This window comes from Amphimedon queenslandica, unplaced genomic scaffold, assembly GCF_000090795.2.
Source record: "Amphimedon queenslandica unplaced genomic scaffold, v1.1 AMPQUscaffold_13513, whole genome shotgun sequence".
Lineage (NCBI taxonomy): Eukaryota > Metazoa > Porifera > Demospongiae > Haplosclerida > Niphatidae > Amphimedon > Amphimedon queenslandica.
This window is the reverse complement of record NW_003546251.1, coordinates 586,845-603,872: the sequence shown is the minus strand read 5'-3', so window position 1 is coordinate 603,872 and position 17,028 is coordinate 586,845. Positions and strand designations below refer to the sequence as shown.

The 17,028-nt window shown below is 36.3% G+C and overlaps 7 protein-coding genes across 7 annotated transcripts; 2 read left to right on the top strand and 5 right to left on the bottom strand.

Annotated features, from left to right (window-relative positions):
* Positions 1 to 66: 66 nt before the first annotated feature.
* LOC100636773 (glycerol-3-phosphate acyltransferase 1, mitochondrial-like) lies at positions 67 to 5,608 on the bottom strand. The gene is made up of 25 exons (XM_020003891.1): positions 5,397 to 5,608; positions 5,206 to 5,343; positions 4,582 to 4,655; positions 4,399 to 4,497; positions 4,207 to 4,262; positions 4,001 to 4,091; positions 3,828 to 3,924; positions 3,682 to 3,771; positions 3,550 to 3,596; positions 3,359 to 3,501; positions 3,193 to 3,273; positions 3,098 to 3,147; positions 2,980 to 3,015; positions 2,816 to 2,929; positions 2,566 to 2,704; positions 2,439 to 2,509; positions 2,272 to 2,339; positions 1,987 to 2,222; positions 1,813 to 1,922; positions 1,681 to 1,740; positions 1,074 to 1,154; positions 925 to 1,023; positions 715 to 859; positions 600 to 668; positions 67 to 524 (listed from the first exon to the last, which is right to left on the bottom strand). Exons 1-25 carry the CDS (start codon positions 5,571 to 5,573, stop codon positions 373 to 375), a joined length of 2,523 nt encoding a protein of 840 aa, XP_019859450.1. The 5' UTR covers positions 5,574 to 5,608; the 3' UTR covers positions 67 to 372.
* A 33-nt stretch (positions 5,609 to 5,641) lies between these two features.
* Positions 5,642 to 8,635, top strand: LOC109587657 (uncharacterized). Its single transcript, XM_020003883.1, has 6 exons — positions 5,642 to 6,149; positions 6,209 to 6,490; positions 6,540 to 6,731; positions 6,780 to 6,923; positions 6,966 to 7,157; positions 7,205 to 8,635. Exons 1-6 carry the CDS (start codon positions 5,709 to 5,711, stop codon positions 8,531 to 8,533), a joined length of 2,580 nt encoding a protein of 859 aa, XP_019859442.1. The 5' UTR covers positions 5,642 to 5,708; the 3' UTR covers positions 8,534 to 8,635.
* LOC100636647 (alpha-adducin-like) lies at positions 8,635 to 9,968 on the top strand. The gene is made up of 5 exons (XM_020003898.1): positions 8,635 to 8,813; positions 8,974 to 9,261; positions 9,414 to 9,605; positions 9,664 to 9,819; positions 9,875 to 9,968. Exons 1-5 carry the CDS (start codon positions 8,655 to 8,657, stop codon positions 9,926 to 9,928), a joined length of 849 nt encoding a protein of 282 aa, XP_019859457.1. The 5' UTR covers positions 8,635 to 8,654; the 3' UTR covers positions 9,929 to 9,968.
* Positions 9,969 to 10,017: 49 nt separating this feature from the next.
* Positions 10,018 to 10,683, bottom strand: LOC105316027 (uncharacterized). The gene has a single exon (XM_011410818.1). The coding sequence runs from the start codon at positions 10,681 to 10,683 to the stop codon at positions 10,018 to 10,020; it is 666 nt and encodes a 221-aa protein (XP_011409120.1).
* Positions 10,684 to 12,079: 1,396 nt separating this feature from the next.
* LOC105316021 (alpha-protein kinase vwkA-like) lies at positions 12,080 to 12,883 on the bottom strand. Its single transcript, XM_011410812.1, has one exon. It carries the CDS (start codon positions 12,881 to 12,883, stop codon positions 12,080 to 12,082), a length of 804 nt encoding a protein of 267 aa, XP_011409114.1.
* Positions 12,884 to 13,962: 1,079 nt separating this feature from the next.
* Positions 13,963 to 14,718, bottom strand: LOC100636520 (alpha-protein kinase vwkA-like). The gene has a single exon (XM_020002973.1). The coding sequence runs from the start codon at positions 14,716 to 14,718 to the stop codon at positions 13,963 to 13,965; it is 756 nt and encodes a 251-aa protein (XP_019858532.1).
* Positions 14,719 to 15,554: 836 nt separating this feature from the next.
* On the bottom strand, positions 15,555 to 16,595 carry LOC105311848 (alpha-protein kinase vwkA-like). Its single transcript, XM_020003877.1, has 2 exons — positions 16,240 to 16,595; positions 15,555 to 16,158 (listed from the first exon to the last, which is right to left on the bottom strand). Exons 1-2 carry the CDS (start codon positions 16,526 to 16,528, stop codon positions 15,755 to 15,757), a joined length of 693 nt encoding a protein of 230 aa, XP_019859436.1. The 5' UTR covers positions 16,529 to 16,595; the 3' UTR covers positions 15,555 to 15,754.
* Positions 16,596 to 17,028: the final 433 nt, after the last annotated feature.

Here is a 17,028-nt window from a genome sequence, read left to right as displayed (position 1 = left end):
GTGAAACTCTACTATGTAAACTGATATGGGAAAGAAGCCTTATCATAGTAACCAGTAACACCTCAGTTTATACAAGGTTTCATTTCACAAATGAAACTTAAAAACATATTTATACAAACCCTACTTGGGGGGCACACACACACACAATTAAAACATGTATACAACATCAAATTTTTGAGTTCAATGGCACAACAGAATAAGAAAAGATACCATGTACATAGTAAGAGAGATAATCAATAAATGAGAATATATAACAGAATGTGAATGGTTGGCTAAGGGAGGGCGATACAAAGAAACAGGGAAAAGAAGATTGAAATAAAGATAACAAATGTGTCAGTCAATCTCTTATAGTGCATACATTGCATTTCTCAGCTACACTTTGCAATAAGAGAGAAGAACAGTGAAGCTTTTGAGTTCTTTTTGATCAATAACAAACACGTGTCCATCGGGATTAATAGTCACAGCTTGCAATGAAACAAAAGAACGTAATCCGTTACGCAATAAATCCATTGAGCAGCTCTCGGCTATGGGGACATAATATACATGTACATGTACAAGTGATGATAAGAATTAATATAAGGTTATTGAGCCACACTAACCATGAATTAACTGTCCCTCTTGATGCCTTGCAATCATTGAATGCTGTAGCTCTTGCAAAAAACAAGTCTCTAAAGATAGGAATATGCATCATATAAATTGCAAGTAATGGAGTACCGCGAGGATTGTCTTGTTTCTTGTTCTCTTGCTGTTCCCATAAAGTGTCAAGAGCCATCCCCACACTCCAATAGCCTTCAATGAATGGACCCAAGACTGAGACTAGAAATGAAGTGTAACTTCTAGCTTGCTGTGTTGTTGAAACCTAAACAAGAGAGAGGAGAGAAAGAGAGAAAGGATAATAGAATTTGGTAACTTTTCTAATCTCACCTCTAATAACACCTCTGGTTTATCTTCTTCACCATCACTTCCATCACTCCAATCAGTACTGCAGTGATAAATCTTCCTTTCATGCAATCCAATGCTTGACTATATAATACATACAAAGAAATGGACTTCATCTTTACATTATTACTTACATTCGATTGTCTTTTCAATACATCAGCAACGATCAGTCCTTCAATGCCATCATGAAGTACTTGAGACAAATCAAGACAAGGCTACATAAATAAGTTTTAAAATGCTCATAACTCAAAAACTACTTGTCGGAAACAGCTCAAACTTTCTACACAGTCTAAGGAGATTAATATGTATCAGAAAATGTAATAAAAAATTGGGGTGATTTCGGAGCCATTTTTTCGGAAAAACCATGGGCTATAGCCTTGGGTATTTTTCAGGATTTTGGCATTTTCTTAAAATGGTCATAACTTGAAAAATTGAAGTCGAAATCAGCTCAAACTTGCTACACAGCATAAGTACATCAATATGTATCAGAAAATGTAATAAAAATTTGGGGTGATTTCGGAGCCATTTTTTGGAAAAAACCATGGGCTATAGCCTTGGGTATTTTTCAGGATTTTGGCATTTTCTTAAAATGGCTATAACTTTAAAAATTGAAGCCGGGATCAGCTCTAACTTTCTACATAATATAAGGACATAAAAATGTAATAAATGTCATTTTGATACATATAATATGCTCATACATGTATGTACTTTTTCTTATGTTGCTACTGTGCATGCACTTACTGGAGCAAATGTGAATTCTCTTCCAATCATCTTAGTGATATCAAAAGCATAATCCAACAACTATTACAATAATAATAATAATAATAATAATAATAATAATAATAAATACAATACATTAGCTGCAGCACTCACATCTTCCTGTGATACATATTGAGGTGACTGAACAGTCTCCTCATTCTCTTCTCCTTTACTTGGAGGATCATATCTTCTTTCGTACTCAAGCATAGCTACTAACCCACAAGCTAAAGAAAAGTACAAGAGAGAAAGAGGGAGAGTTAACTTCAATAGAAAAACAATTGTTCATACCAGTAATGGCCTCCTTCATAAAGAGTACTGTGACTTGATTGCTATGATGCGAGAGTTGAAATACGTCAGGAAGGTCCAACTTGGGGCACACGACTCTGTACAGCTCAGGATCAACTCCCTTGACAACTGAAGCACTGCCCCTAGCAACATTAGAATCATCATAGGTAATAAGATGAGAGAGATAGTTTAAAGCATAATGAACAGCTTCTGATGGTGTACCAGAGAAACCAAGAGCTCTAAAAGAATATGTAGCATACATTATATGTCTGGATGTGAGTCTCTTACCTGCCAGAGATAGCAATTCTATCAGAGAGCCATTTATAACTATTGATGAGTTGTACAATAGTAGCACCCTGCAAGGTAAAATAATAATTAATAAATTTTCACATACAAATAGTCAAATATATATGCATATTCAGCAGACATAAGAAGAAGTGAATTTCATTGCTTACATGTCTGTATTTTGTTAATAACAAAAAACCAACGATATTGGTGGACATTATAGTTGAAACTTGAGTAAAATCTAAAAAGGAGAGAGAGAGAAATAGAGAGTAGGGTGATCATAAGATATTCTATTACCATAAACAATGTGATAGCTAAGAGCAGTTACTGCCTTCCGGTCGATGGTGGAATGTTTGGACGAGTTTGGGGAAGAAGGAGAGTGACTGATAATTGACATCAATGGTTGATTAGAAATATAAAGAGAATGCAAATAATCCTGAAATAGTAGGAAGAGGAGAACAAAAAAAAAACAAAAAGAGAGGAGGGAATATAGAGAAGGGATAATGATAAAAAGAAGTTGAAATCATGAATCAAAAGGAAGACGTGCCTGGAGTGAATAGGGCTGACCAAAATCAAGCCTAACACATCCAATATCACTAGATATCATCCTCCATATCCCACCAAGTGCTTTAAAAAAATTCTCTGGCTTTTTGTTACCGCCCTAATGAGAGAAAGGGATGGAGTGTTTTTAATCATTTTAAAATGCTGTACCATTAGCTCATGACGAATAAAATTCCTTTCAACAATCTACAGAAAATCAAGTGTTAAAATCAATGTTAAAATCAGTGTTAATATCAATGTTAATATCAGTGTTAATATCAGCACTCACTCTGTCATAAGCAACACCAACAGGAACAAGTAAAATGTCTGAAACACTACCTAAAGAAGAGATGAGCTGTGATTCATTCCTTGTCTAGTACTTACCATCTCTCACAGCTTCAACAAAATAAGAGAGGATACCAGATTTAGGAAGAGAGGGTTTACCACTTCTGCTTCTGCTACCCTCTGAAAATATCAACATATCACGTACATACATGTACATGTACTTAAAACTATGCACAGTACAATAACTGTACATATAGATGCCTACCAATATACACTTCAATGTTCTGGTTAGCTTTTAGCAGCTGCTCAATGTACTCCTGGAGACACTCCCGATACAAGTCATCCCTTTTGTTGCCTGTGTCTAATTTACGTCTTATGAAAAAACCCCCAAGACGATGAATGAAGTAACTATGTAATAGAGAAGAGAAAGGTTAGTGTAGTGATTGATGATATTACTTGAATACTGGAATATTGAGATTATCTCCTGCAGCTATATGAGGGACCTGTATTAAGGAAAGAAAAGAGATTAAAAGAGAGGGAATGAGGGAAAAGGAAAAACGATAATAATATAATACGATATATACTTACTTTGATACCAATGTTAATTAATGCGATAGACATTAATATATAATCAATATGACTCTTGTGACATGGAAGAAATATTATAGGAACACCTCTCTATTTTAAAAATAATTATGGAGATTAATTTTTAATTTTCAAAAATGAGCTATAACTTCTTGTGCATCTTTTAGCATCTTCACGTGACTTCTCTGTAGATAAAAATGTCTAAATAATCGTCTTAGAACCCAAAGTAGTGTATAATTAGCCATCCTATAATGACAGAATAAAGAAAGTAGAAATAGAGAATAAAGAAAAGTAGTATTAAATTGTATAGGGTGATTCTAACCTTAATATAGTAGTAGAAACAGCTCCTGACATTGTGTCAAGGATAGATTTAGCTCTTCTCTCTTGCTTCTTGAGTGCCACAGCCTCTGACACTACAACAAGGCATTAATGCAACATTAACACACCATTAACACACCATTAACACAACATGCACTACTAAACAAATGCATAATTGATTCCATGTTAACATACAACTAACACACTAACTTTTATCGTCATCGTCCATTGAGAGCTTTGCAGAGTCACTTATAGCTGTTTGAACTCTGTTGTGAACAAAAAATGAACCATGCATGCGTAAGTATAATAATAATGATAATAATAATATCCATGCATTTTGAACAATGTGAGTACTCATTGATTGCTAGCAGCTGTGAAAACAAATCTCCACTAACTACTGACCTTTGTGACTCAAGTGTTTCTTTCTTTGGGTTGGCTAGTGGTATCACTGTATTAGTGAGAGTCCATGTTAATGTAGGTGCCATCCAACCAGCCAAACCACTGAAGGAGAATAGGAGAATAGACAAAGAAAGATTAATAATGGAAGTAGTATTTGTTAAGTAAAAGATACACATCTGGCCATACCTGACTGAGCCTCTGTCGATAGTTAGAATATCAATCAGACCAGCTCCATAATATTCCAAATCAATGAATTCATTCTGAGAGAGAGAGAGAAAGAGAGAAAGAGAGAGAGAGAGAGAGAGAGAGAGAGAGAGAGAGAGTGAGAGAGAGTGAGAGAGAGAGAGAGAGAGGAGGAGGAAAAGGAAGAGATTTGCGCCTTACGTCGATTGATAACAAACTAATGCCAAACAGTCAACAAACAAAGATATTTATATGCCAAGTGGCCTACTACATGAGCTAACACAGTGTCATAACATGCATGCCAGACACATGAAGTACACATGCACTGGACATAAGAGCTTTAAAAACCAAATTTCCATTGAGGTATTGTTATAATGGTTGAGCCCAGTGACACTGTTCGGCATTCAGCAACAAACATATCACACAAAACCTGTTTATTGGAGTAGGAATAGTGCTAAGACCATGTGGCATGTAATTACAAGTACACGACAATAAATTAAAATACTACATTTACAATGGTATTTATTAGACAATTAAATTATAAAATCAAATTAAAATTTCTACTCAAGACAATTAAAAAATAAACACAACACCCACCAACAATTTGTCGAATTTAATGGAACTCACTCTTGTTTGAGATGGTAGGCAGTTTGAGCAGGAGTAATGCAAACTCTGTGTTCTGCTGAGCCCCAGCCCTCCGTTCTGATTTAAACTGAAACCAAGGGAAGGTGTGAATGTCTTAGAGGCCGGGAAAGAGACCAGAGGCTTTGTTAAAAGAATGTAAAAATAGTAAACTAAAGATATAGACATGTTCATACCTTGTCTTGTGGCTGATCCATCTTTCTTTTGTAGCGGGAATGCTGCTGCCCGGCTTCTCCTGACCATCTAGTGGATCCATTCTTTCTCTTTGGGTCTCCAGAGTGCTTTCTCTTGCTGGAGAACTCACTAAAGTGAAACCCATTGGTTGTTTTTCTCTTCTGCTCCTCCATGGCCATGCAGCAGCACGCACGAGATCTAGACTTAGCCCCGCCTATTTATAAGTTTTATGAGCCGCGCCTACTTAATGAGCCCCTCCCATTTGTGCAGCATGTGGGCGTTGGCTTTTTGTTCAAACTGTAAACATAAACAAAATGGAAGAAGAGCCTTCAATGGATTGGCTCTACAGTTCTAACCCAAAGAGGCCAATTTCAATTCAAAGAGAGATACAGAAACTGCAAAAGAACCGGCCAGTGACTAGTATTCTCTCAAAGCAGCTATTTAAAGAAAAACTAGAGGATATACTAAAAGATCATGTTGCTGGGTCTTCAAAAAGCAGACAAAAGCAAAAAGCACTCCGTAAACTACAAGAAAATGTCTTACCAGCTCCACCAGAAATACCTCATCAATCTATACCACCTCTCTCATATGCTGGAGCCTCTGTAGGGTTCAAAGTTCGACCTATTAATGATTTAAAGGGAGCAGTAGGGGATGAATACAGCATGCATGAGAGGATTGCTCGTTGCAAGTTGGCATCATTGTACAGGCTTGTTGAAAGATTTGGCTGGTCTCAGTTAATCTATGACCACATTACAGTTAGTTACCTAATCAATGTTTTATATGCATATATATACCCAATATTAATAATTTATAGTTTTTCTTGCCTGGTGAGATAAATTGCTATCTTACGAATGCATTTGGTCTTCATTGCTCTGAAGTGACTGCCTCTAATCTTGTCAAAGTTGACTCCAATGGTTCTATAGTTGATCAAGGATCTACTCAATTGGGTATCAATAAAGAAGGTTTTGCTCTACATTCAGTCATATACTCTGCCAGGCCTGATGTAAGATGTATTGTACATGTAAATGCAATAGCTGGAGCAGCTGTATCTGCCATGAGATGTGGACTGATGCAACTTAGTCAAGAATCAATGAAAGTGAGTGAATTATAGTTCACATAAGTTGCATATTATTATCAATTATTAGGTGGGCAGAGTGTCTTATCATAAATATACCGATAATATTATGAACGACATGAACAAAAGACAGCTTTTAACTGATCTTGGCCCGGTGAATAAGGTATTGTTTCTGCATAATCAAGGCCTTCTTGCAATGGGTAGAACAGTTGAGGAAGCCTTTAGCATCTGTTACAATGTCATGAGAGCTTGTGAAATTCAGGTGGGCATAATTATTTAAGTATTTAATATTATTATTATAATTATAAAGGTTCAAACACTTTCGGCTGGACGGGACTTTGCATTAGTTATCAGGGATGATTCTGTTAGAGAATTTGCTATCAGAAACAAAGAGATTAATGCTGAGAATTATGAATTAGAGTTTGAAGCTATGATGAGATTACTTGACCACTTGGTGAAGACATAATATATAGTTTTAATAATTATAATTGTATAGGGATACGATACTGGCTATCCTTATAAAAGACAGAAAATTTCTAAAGGTGAAAGAGATGATTTTCCAAAGTCAAGAACAAAGGACGAAGAGCTTAAAATTTTGTCTAATAACATAAGAAAAGAGATAAACAGAATACGTGAAGAAAGAAAGCAAGAGCAGCAAGCTTACTATGAGAGGAACTCTCAGTTTCAAGTGAGTCTTTTGGTAATTGCATTAATTTTAATTCATTAAAATGATAGGCAATGCCGGGTATGTATGTAACTGGTCATTCTTCTACTTCTATGCATCAGAGCATGCCTGTGATGACACCTACTAGAATAGGAAATATGCCACAGGGTCAAGGGCTGCATTCAGAGCCAACAGCATCAAATGAATGGAGCTTCTTAGATAATAGAATAGCTGACAGCAGTCCAATAGGTTTTAGGAAGAGTACTAAAAATCGTCAGCATGTTCCAGCACAACTTTCAACCAGTCAACCTCAACCAATTCTTCCGTCAACTAGTCAGCCATTGTTCCAGTTGACAAGTCAACCAGTAGTAGCATCAATTGCTGAACGAGCTCCATTAGTATATTCACCACAATTGACTGCCCCTCCTTCATTTAGTAGTGGGCCAGCTTTACCTTTGCATTATCCAGTATCAACTCTCACTGCACCACTGCATGCACCAGTAACCAATTCATTAACCTCTGAAGTATCTCTTCCATTCACCAGTGGACAGACAACATCATTCTCTCATCCTCAACCATTTCCTACATTACATCCACCAGCATCTATTCTTACTGCTAGCTCTAGCTCGTATTTTCCACAATCTTTTAGTGCAACTCAATCTCCTGCATCTTTGACACAATCATCTAGTATGACATACTCTTTCCCAGCAAGCAGTGTAGCCATGTTGCATATTCCATCATCAAGTACTAAAGTGTTTTCTTCTCCTGCAATTTCTTTAGTCAGTCATTCAGTAGTTCCATCATCTGATCCTGGTAGTAAAGTAAAGAAGCAGCCTCACTTCATGGAGAGAGTTCAGTTTAATCCTCATGTTAGTTATGTCTCTCCTGATGATGATTCTTCTCCACCAGAAGGTCAAATCTCAAGCAGTGCTGATAATGAGCCTGCTGCAGCAAGCTGGTCAAGGAGATTACGTCCCAGCTCCTCCTCCTCTTCTACTTCTACTGGATCTCCTCCTGCCTCACCTTCTTGGCAGCCAAGGGATATTAATGGAAGGCTAGATAAAGTTAAAGTGAAGGCTCAAGTTGTTGCAAGGTCAACTGGCCAGTCAGCAGAAAGACTCGCATCACATATGAAGAAGAAACAGCAGCAGCAAGGAGCTCATTCCAGCTCATCTTCTTCTATGGCAAGTCTAAGCAGTAATGGTAGCATCAAAAATAAGTCTACATTGACCAGTGGTGATATTGATGTGAATGATGATGATGAGTTTACTAAGAAATTGAAAGGGTTAGATAAAGTGATTCATACTGCGGAGCAGGTTGCACAATCAACTGGAGAGTCGGTTGAGAAACTATCAAAGAATTTGGTTCAATCTCCAAAGTTGTTGAGAAACATTATTTAAACAGCATTGAATTTGCAAAAATATTAATGTTTTTTATTATTGAATTTTAGTATTAAATCTACCATAATAAATCTATTTATAGAAAATATTTAATTGGAATAATTTCTTGACCCCAGCAAACATGGCTGCAACTAATTCCTCTATTATCCCTATTGATGACCTTTCTGGCTCAGATTGCAAGTATTCTCAGGAAGAGAAGGAAGCTAGGTGTAAGCTGGCATCAGTTTATCGCTTAGTTGACATGAATAACTGGACACAGGGGATTTATAATCATATTTCAGTCAGTTGTAATCAATTTTTAATTATGTAATGTTTTTTCTAAAAATAGCATCATGATTTAATATAATGTATATTACATATTATCATTATCATTATACTGTTGCAATACATTTTTCATCTTCACGCTCTGTTTTAATGGAAGCAATGTTGTATGATTACAGCTCAGAGCTCCAGGAGAAGACGATCACTTCCTCCTCAATCCATTCGGACTCTTTTACTCTGAAGTAACTGCTGCTAGTCTAGTGAAGGTTGATCTAGACGGTAAAGTGATTGATCCTGGAACTACTGACCTTGGTGTACCACATACCGGCTTTGTTATACATTCGGCAATTCATGCAGCAAGGAAGGATATCAAGTGCATCATTCATGTGCATACAGGAGCAGGGATTGCAGTTGGTGCCATGAAATGTGGACTGCTCCCTCTTTCACTGGAGGCTGCTGCTCCTAGTGTAAGTACACTACTCATCCACACTGCATTGATGGGCAGAATTATTGTTGAGATTATAGTTCAATGTTTACCATTTGTCTTATAGTTTTATGCATTTTGTTTTTTGTTAGTTATAATGCTATATAAATGTTACTTGACTTTTATCCATTCCAGATTGGTGAAGTGTCATATCACGATTGTCAAGGGATCTCTGTCGACAGTAAAGAAAGAGAAGATCTTGCTGCTGATCTTGGTCCCGTGAACAATATCATGATCCTACGTAATCATGGACTCTTGGCAATGGGGGCCACCATAGAGCAGGCATGGGATAGGATTGAGACTCTAATGCTTGCCTGTGAATCACAGGTATACTGTGTCCTATGTAGTTTAGATATTTACAGTTAAAATTTTTTTTTTGTGATAGGTGAAGGCAATGAGTGCTGGCATTGGTAATTTGATTTTACTCAGTGATGAAGTAGTTGAGAAAACTCGAAAGGTGACTGATGAAGAGGTAGGGATGGTTGTAACTGAGCCTGGACTGATGAGCTTTGAGGCTAATATGAGGCTACTGGATAGAAAGGTAACATTGTCTTAATGTATAGCTGTATGATATATGTGTCGTGATTGTTCTGTAGGGTTATAAAACTGGATATCAATATAAACTCTCAAAATATATTAAGAGACAATAAATCATAATGTCTTTAAATAATTAATTATAAAAAATAGTTTTCATGTACATTATAAATTGTTCTAAAAATTATTTAAGTTTTAGTCTAAGTTAACTTAGTTCCTGAGCTTCAGCAATTCGAAGGAACACTTTTTTAACAATATCTTTAATTGTTTGAGTGAACTTCATATCCGATGTGAATGAAGTGCCGTTATTGACATCATCCTGCATATGCTTACAAGCTGCTAATGTTTCTCTTGAAATCTTTCCTTTGAAGGACTCCGAACGAGGCCTCCTCCATCTTTTACAAATATCATTGCATTTATGATTCATGAAAAACATGGCCATTCCCTCTATTCCCACGTCTGTCTCACCATATTTATTGTTGAGTGAGAGGATTACAGGGTCGGTCAAATAATAGCCATTTTCATCACGAGTTCCTTGAAGATCGCACACCATTTCCTGCCCTTTAGTGTGTACCCAGCTCCAGTGAACAAATGCTGGCATAATGGCATCGTCAGATTTAGCCTCAGGAGATATGTACCCATAGTTGCTGCACCATTTTAAAAACTTTCCTTGTAAGTAATCTTCCGCAACAACATATTCAGGTTGCATAAATAAACCACAGTCCACTGTATATCTACTGACATCAGTAAAATGTAGATTTACAGGAAAATCTACCTCTTTTTTGAACTGCTGTGCTAGTGTTCTAGCTCTGTCATAAATTTTCAATGTGCAATCCCAAGCTGTTGGAATGAACACTGCTCCTGACTTCATCTTTTTAACAACACACAGCTTCTCAAACTTAGGTGTACTATTCCATGAAGTTGTCCATTGTTGAGCCCATTTTATACCCTTGTGAGCATAGCGAAACCGTCCTTCTGCAAAGTGTGTACATTGAAATGAAATACTGGATCCATTTGGACCTGATGCTACTACAGAAACACGTGACAGATTGTCCCAATCCATAGACTTTTCTAAAGTTACCCTGAAGTCCACTTGGCACTTTCAGCTGTCTGGCTGCCTTTTTATAGGCTTCAGTCATAGAAGGGTAATTCCTAGGTACTTTCCCAGGTACTTTCCCTGGGGATTTCCCAGGTACACTCCCACAAACACCAACTAAAGGTAGTAACATGCCTGTATTTAAATTTGGGAAATTAACCTAAAAATAGTTGCAGCTAGTGCCGCATAACTTCCTGCACATCAGAAATGCTTAGAATAGCATAAGGTTTCTAATTATAGTAACAATTAACATCTTAGTCAGCAGTTGCTATGTAGAAATAACATGCATCAAGAGTGGATAATTATTATCTACTCTTGTATGCATGTATACTGTTGATACACCCACTTTAAAACATTATATCCACTATCATATTAACAATAATCCCCAGTTGTTTTTGTTGCTATAGTTATTTCATTAATGATATTTATAATGAAGTATCAAAACATTAACATGGTTGCACTTGATAGCCTGACAGGGTGTAATGTTTTATAGTGTGTGTTCTCAGTAGCCACTGCTGCTGACTGAAATTGTTGCTAAAATTAGATACATCATGCTATTTTAAGTATTGCTGATGTGGCAGGAAGTTATGCATTGTGTGATCCTACTGTTATCATAATAATAATGATCAAAATGCTGCTCAGTCAAGAGCTTGCTTGGTAGTGAAAAACTAATTTACCAAAATCAAAAATTTTACTAAATCATGTGATAAAACAACTTAAACAAGTACAACTGTATTGTATTTATCATTATTATGGTACAGAATGAAACTAATTACTTTAATATTAAAAGTCATACCAAAAATCAGTCTATTCATATGCCACCATAGAGCAGGCATGGGATAGGATGGAAACTCTAATGCTTGCCTATAATGCTTGGTTAATAATGCTTGGTTATAAAACTGGATATCAATATAAACTTTCAAAATATATTAAGAGACAATAAATCATGATGTTAGTTATGAAATGTATTAATTATAATCATTAGCCTTTAGTTTATTGATATATGCACACTGTTACATTTAATTCATAACGTCTTGAGTCTGCATAAAAATGAAACTATTATTTTAATATCAGAATCACACCAAAAATCAGTTTGTTCATAAATAGCACATAAAAATAATGATATGTTAAATGATTAGTTTAATGAATAATAATATGATTAGTTGAACTCTTATTGAGCTTGAGCAATTTGAAGGAACACTCTTTTAACGATATCTTTAGTTGATGGAGGGAATTTCATCTCGAACCTGTAGGAAGTGGCATTATTGACTTGACTCTGCATAAGTTGACACGCTGCTAATGTTTCTCTTGGAATCTTTCCTATAAAGGACTCCCAATGAGGTCTCCTCCATCCTCTACAGATACTATTGCATTGATGGTTCATGAAAAACATGGCCATACCCTCTATTCCCATGTCTGTCTCACCATATGTATTGTTAAGTGAGAGGATTACAGGATCAGTCAAGTGATAGCCATTTTCATCACGAGTTCCCTGTAAATCACACACCATTTCTTGCCCACTTGTATACAGCCAACTCCAGTGAACAAATGCTGGCATCATGATGTGCTCAGACATAGCTTTGGGAGATATATAGCCATAGTTATTGCACCATTTCATAAAGACTCCTTCCAAATAATCTTCAGCCACAACATATTCTTTTGGATTAGAGTTGATTACCACATATGTACCAATGCTTGTGAAACAAATGGGATAGTTGGGTCTAACACTTTGGTTAAACTGCTGTGCTATTGCTCCAGCTCTGTCATAAATTTTTATTGTGCTGTCCCAACCATTGGCAGCCCAAACATAGCCTGATTTCATTCTTTTTATGACACATTTCTGTCCATACTTCTCAGGAGTAGTCCATTGACCTCTGTAAGCTCTTCGGAAACGTCCTTCATCAAAGTGAACTTGCTCAAATGTGGCAACACAATTAGGTTGAAAGAAAGTAGATCTATTTGAAAAAGTTGCCATTGGCTGAAGCAACAAAAATACTGTTACTTAGAGAGAGAGAGATCAAATCTTTATATAATCTAGTGTAGTTGAAATAAAAATTCCCCAGGTGGTGTCCCTAAGACCCTACTATCTACACATTTACCTGTTGGTGCTGACTTAGCAGAATTAAAAATTCCCAGGTGGTGTCCCTACTATAGTTGTTGGCAAGCCAAACAGTCAATTATGTCAATGATGTCATAAAACATACATTGAGACTGTTATTGCACCCAAAAATAACAATGTTCTATTTTTAGACTAACCTATTATCATAGTTTATTGATTAGTGCAGTACTTGTATTCATTGAGCAATCTCAAGTGACGCCAAGAAATACAAAACTAAACTAACAAAATGTAGATCTAAGGAATTTGCTACTCATATCTACAGAAGTACAAAATTGTAAGCTTTTATCAACTGCTTAATTTTTGGGTACATAAAACATGAAATATTTCTACAGTTGTCTTGTGACAAGGTCGAAGGTCATAGTCATGGTAACCAATGCTATACTGCCCCTATAAACAAGAGAGGAATGAAATAAATAATGTAATACTAACTGTTGGTCTTTGAAAATAGTCCAACCCTCATCCAATTTTAATCATCCAACCATTACTGAAGCATATTTCCCTGTCATGTAGTGTTGAAGAGTAAGAGAGAGAATGAGGCTGCTGCTTCTAGTATAAGTAAATTAGTTCAACGTTTACTATTTTTCTTATAGTTTTTTATGCATTTTGTGATGACCTTTGAGGCTAATAGTATGAGGTTACTGGATAGAAAGGTATAAGATTATCTCAGTGTGTAGCTGTGATATAGATCTATGTGTCACGATTATTTTGTAGGGTTATAAAACTGGATATCAATATAAACTTTCAAAGTAAGAGACAATAAACCATAACTGTAACGTCTTTAAATGTTAATTATACAAACAAAAATAGTACAACAAAGCAGCAGCTATTAGTTTACTAACACTCACTAAATAATGCAGGTAAAAATTATATGTATATATAATTATGTTCTCAAGTTCAAGTTTATAAACTTAGCTAGAGTCTAAGCTTGAGACTCTCTAAGCTTGAGCAATTTCCAGAAACATTCTTGTAACAATATCTTTAATGGCTGGTGGGAATTTCATCTCAAACCTGTACGAAGTGGCATTATTGACTTGGTGCTGCATAAATTCACACGCTGTTAATGTTTCTGTTGGGATCTTTCCTATAAAATACTCCAAATGAGGCCTCCCCCATCCTTTACAGATATCATTGCATTCGTGGTTCATGAAAAACATTGACATACCCTCTATTCCATTATCTGTCTCACCATAACTCTGGTTGAGTGAGAGGATTACAGGGTCAGTCAAATGATAGCCATTTTCATCACGAGTTCCTTGTAGATCACATAGCATTTCCTGTCCTCTTGTATACAGCCAGCTCCAGTGAACTAATGCTGGCATTGTTATGTGCTCAGATTTAGCTTTAGGTGAAATAAAGCCATAGTTATTACACCACTTTAAGAAATTCCCCTGTAAGAAATCCTCAACTACAACATACTCAAGTGGAAATGAGTCAACCACTGTATGTGTGAATGTGTCAGTAAAGCGTACTGGAAAATTTGAATATTTTCCCCTATTGAACTGTTGTGCTAGTGTTCTAGCTCTGTCATAAATCTTCAATGTACAATCCCAAGCTGTTGGAGTGAACACTGCTCCTGACCTCATCCTTTTAATAACGCATTGCCGTCCATACTTATCTGGAGTTGTCCAAGTTCCTTTATAAGCTGAGCGAAACCGTCCTTCAGCAAAGGGATTCCTTTCAAAGGTAGTCATAGTCAACTTTTCTCAACTAATGAACTAATACAATACAAGCTACCCTTAGTTGTTTTCTTTTTATAGGCTTCAGTCATTGAAGAGGATTCCCCAGGTACTTTCCCTGGACCTGGGGATGTCCAAGGTACTTCCCCTGGGGATTTTTTACAGCATGCTGTTTCCTGTATCTAAATTTAGGAAAATTACCTAAAAATAGTAGCATTGCATAACTTCCTGCCATATCAGCATGCTTAAAATAGCATGATGTATCTAATTATAGTAACAACTTCAGTCAGCAGTGGCTAGAAATAACATGTATACTGTTGATACACCCACTGTAACATCATACCCACTATCATATTAACAACACTGCAACCTTTTAATGCCCAGTTGTTTTGTTGCTATAGATATTTCACATGAGAATGCACATTAATCATATTCATATGAACTAACAAAACAACTGGGTGCAGTGTTGTTAGTGGGAATAGTGGGTACAATGGGTGTAATGTTATTTCTAGCCACTGCTGACTGAAGTTGTTACTATAATTAGATACGTCATGCTATTTTAAGCATTGCTGATGTGGCAGGAAGTTATGCAATGTTAGTAGTAGATCGAACAGGCTACAGCAAACGTGCCAAACACTGCTGTGGTAAATTTGCCATATCAAAGAAACATAAACTGTTTTGATAGTCTACTAAATAACAGTATATTATTATAGTAATAGTATATTTAATATCATGATCCTACGTAATCATGGACTCTTAGCAATGAGGGCCACCATAGAGCAGGCATGGGTAGAATGGCTACTGGTATCTGTGACGCCATCTTTGTGTGTAGCTGTAATGTAAATGTGTCATAAGGTTATAAAACTGGATATGAATATAAACTCTCAAAATATAAGAGACAATAAATCATAAAGTCTTTATTCTTTAAATATCATACAAACAAATATTTGTTCAAAAAAGCAGCTAGATAGATCTATATAGTTTACTAACACTCAATACTTTAAAAATGCAGCTAAAAATGTATACTATTGTTCTTAAGTTTAAGTTAGCTCTAAGCTTGAGCAGTTTCCAGAAACACTCTTGTAACAATATCTTTAATGGGTTGAGGGAATCTCATGTCAAACCTGTACGAAGTGGCATTATTGACTTGGTGCTGCACATGTTTACAAGCTGCTAATGTTACTCCTGGAATCCTTCCTTTGAAAGACTCAAAGCGAGGCCTCCTCCATCCCTTACAGATATCATTGCATTCATGGTTCATGAAAAACATGGCCATACCCTCTATTCCCATGTCTGTCTCACCATACATATTGTTAAGTGAGAGGATTACAGGGTCAGTCAAATGATAGCCATTTTCATCACGAGTTCCTTGAAGATCACACACCATTTCTTGCCCTTTTGTATATAGCCAGCTCCAGTGAACAAATGCTGGCATTGTGATGTTCTCAGACCTAGCTTTAGGTGAAATATAGCCATAATTGTTACACCATTTTAAAAAATTTCCCTCTAAAAAATCTTCAGCAACAACATACTCACGTGGGAATGAGCCATTCACTGTAAGTGTGCTTGTGTCAGTAAATTGTACTGGAAAATTTGAATATTTTCCCCTATTGAACTGCTGTGCTAGTGTTCTAGCTCTGTCATAAATCTTCAATGTACAATCCCAAGCTGTTGGAGTGAACACTGCTCCTGACCTCATCTTTTTAACAACACACAACTTCCCAAACTTATCTGGAGTTGTCCAAATTCCTTTATAAGCTGAGCGAAACCGTCCTTCAGCAAAAGGCTTCATTTCAAATGTACAGACAAAGCCAAAGGGATTCATGTTTCCTCAACTACACTAAACTTTTGTATAGATCTACAGTCTAGTGAGACTGAGTCTACCCTTAGTTGTTTGCCTTTTTATAGGCTTCAGTCATTGAAGAGGATTTCCCAGGTACTTTCCCAGGTATTTTCCCTGGATCTGGGGATTTCCAAGGTACTTTCCCTGGACCTGGGGATTTCCCAGGTACTTTCCCAGATACCTGGGGATTTCCAAGGTACTCTCCCTGGGGATTTTCTAAAACATGCTGCTTCCTGTATCTAAATTTAGAAAAATTACCTAAAAATAGTAGCATTGCATAACTTCCTGCCACATCAGCAATGCTTAAAATAGCATGAAGTATCTAATTATAGTAACAACTTCAGGCTAGAAATAACATGTATATACTGTTGATACACCCACTGTAACATTATACCTACTATCATATAACAACACTGTTTTTGTTGCTATGGATATTTCACATGAGAATGCACATTATAATCATATTCATATGAACTAACAAA

Coding starts and splice junctions, on each gene's coding strand:
- LOC100636773 (XM_020003891.1), bottom strand. CDS start 5,573: ATGGCCATGGAGGAGCAGAAGAGAAAAACAACCAATGGGTTTCACTTT. Junction 3,597..3,681: donor TAATTAACATTGGTATCAAA/GTAAGTATATAT, acceptor TCCTTAATACAG/GTCCCTCATATAGCTGCAGG. Junction 1,923..1,986: donor TATGAAGGAGGCCATTACTG/GTATGAACAATT, acceptor ACTTTTCTTTAG/CTTGTGGGTTAGTAGCTATG.
- LOC109587657 (XM_020003883.1), top strand. CDS start 5,709: ATGGAAGAAGAGCCTTCAATGGATTGGCTCTACAGTTCTAACCCAAAG. Junction 6,150..6,208: donor TAATCTATGACCACATTACA/GTTAGTTACCTA, acceptor AATAATTTATAG/TTTTTCTTGCCTGGTGAGAT. Junction 6,732..6,779: donor TGAGAGCTTGTGAAATTCAG/GTGGGCATAATT, acceptor ATAATTATAAAG/GTTCAAACACTTTCGGCTGG.
- LOC100636647 (XM_020003898.1), top strand. CDS start 8,655: ATGGCTGCAACTAATTCCTCTATTATCCCTATTGATGACCTTTCTGGC. Junction 9,606..9,663: donor TGCTTGCCTGTGAATCACAG/GTATACTGTGTC, acceptor TTTTTGTGATAG/GTGAAGGCAATGAGTGCTGG. Junction 9,820..9,874: donor TGAGGCTACTGGATAGAAAG/GTAACATTGTCT, acceptor ATTGTTCTGTAG/GGTTATAAAACTGGATATCA.
- LOC105316027 (XM_011410818.1), bottom strand. CDS start 10,683: ATGAAGTCAGGAGCAGTGTTCATTCCAACAGCTTGGGATTGCACATTG.
- LOC105316021 (XM_011410812.1), bottom strand. CDS start 12,883: ATGGCAACTTTTTCAAATAGATCTACTTTCTTTCAACCTAATTGTGTT.
- LOC100636520 (XM_020002973.1), bottom strand. CDS start 14,718: ATGACTACCTTTGAAAGGAATCCCTTTGCTGAAGGACGGTTTCGCTCA.
- LOC105311848 (XM_020003877.1), bottom strand. CDS start 16,528: ATGAATCCCTTTGGCTTTGTCTGTACATTTGAAATGAAGCCTTTTGCT. Junction 16,159..16,239: donor AGTGAATGGCTCATTCCCAC/GTGAGTATGTTG, acceptor TTTCACCTAAAG/CTAGGTCTGAGAACATCACA.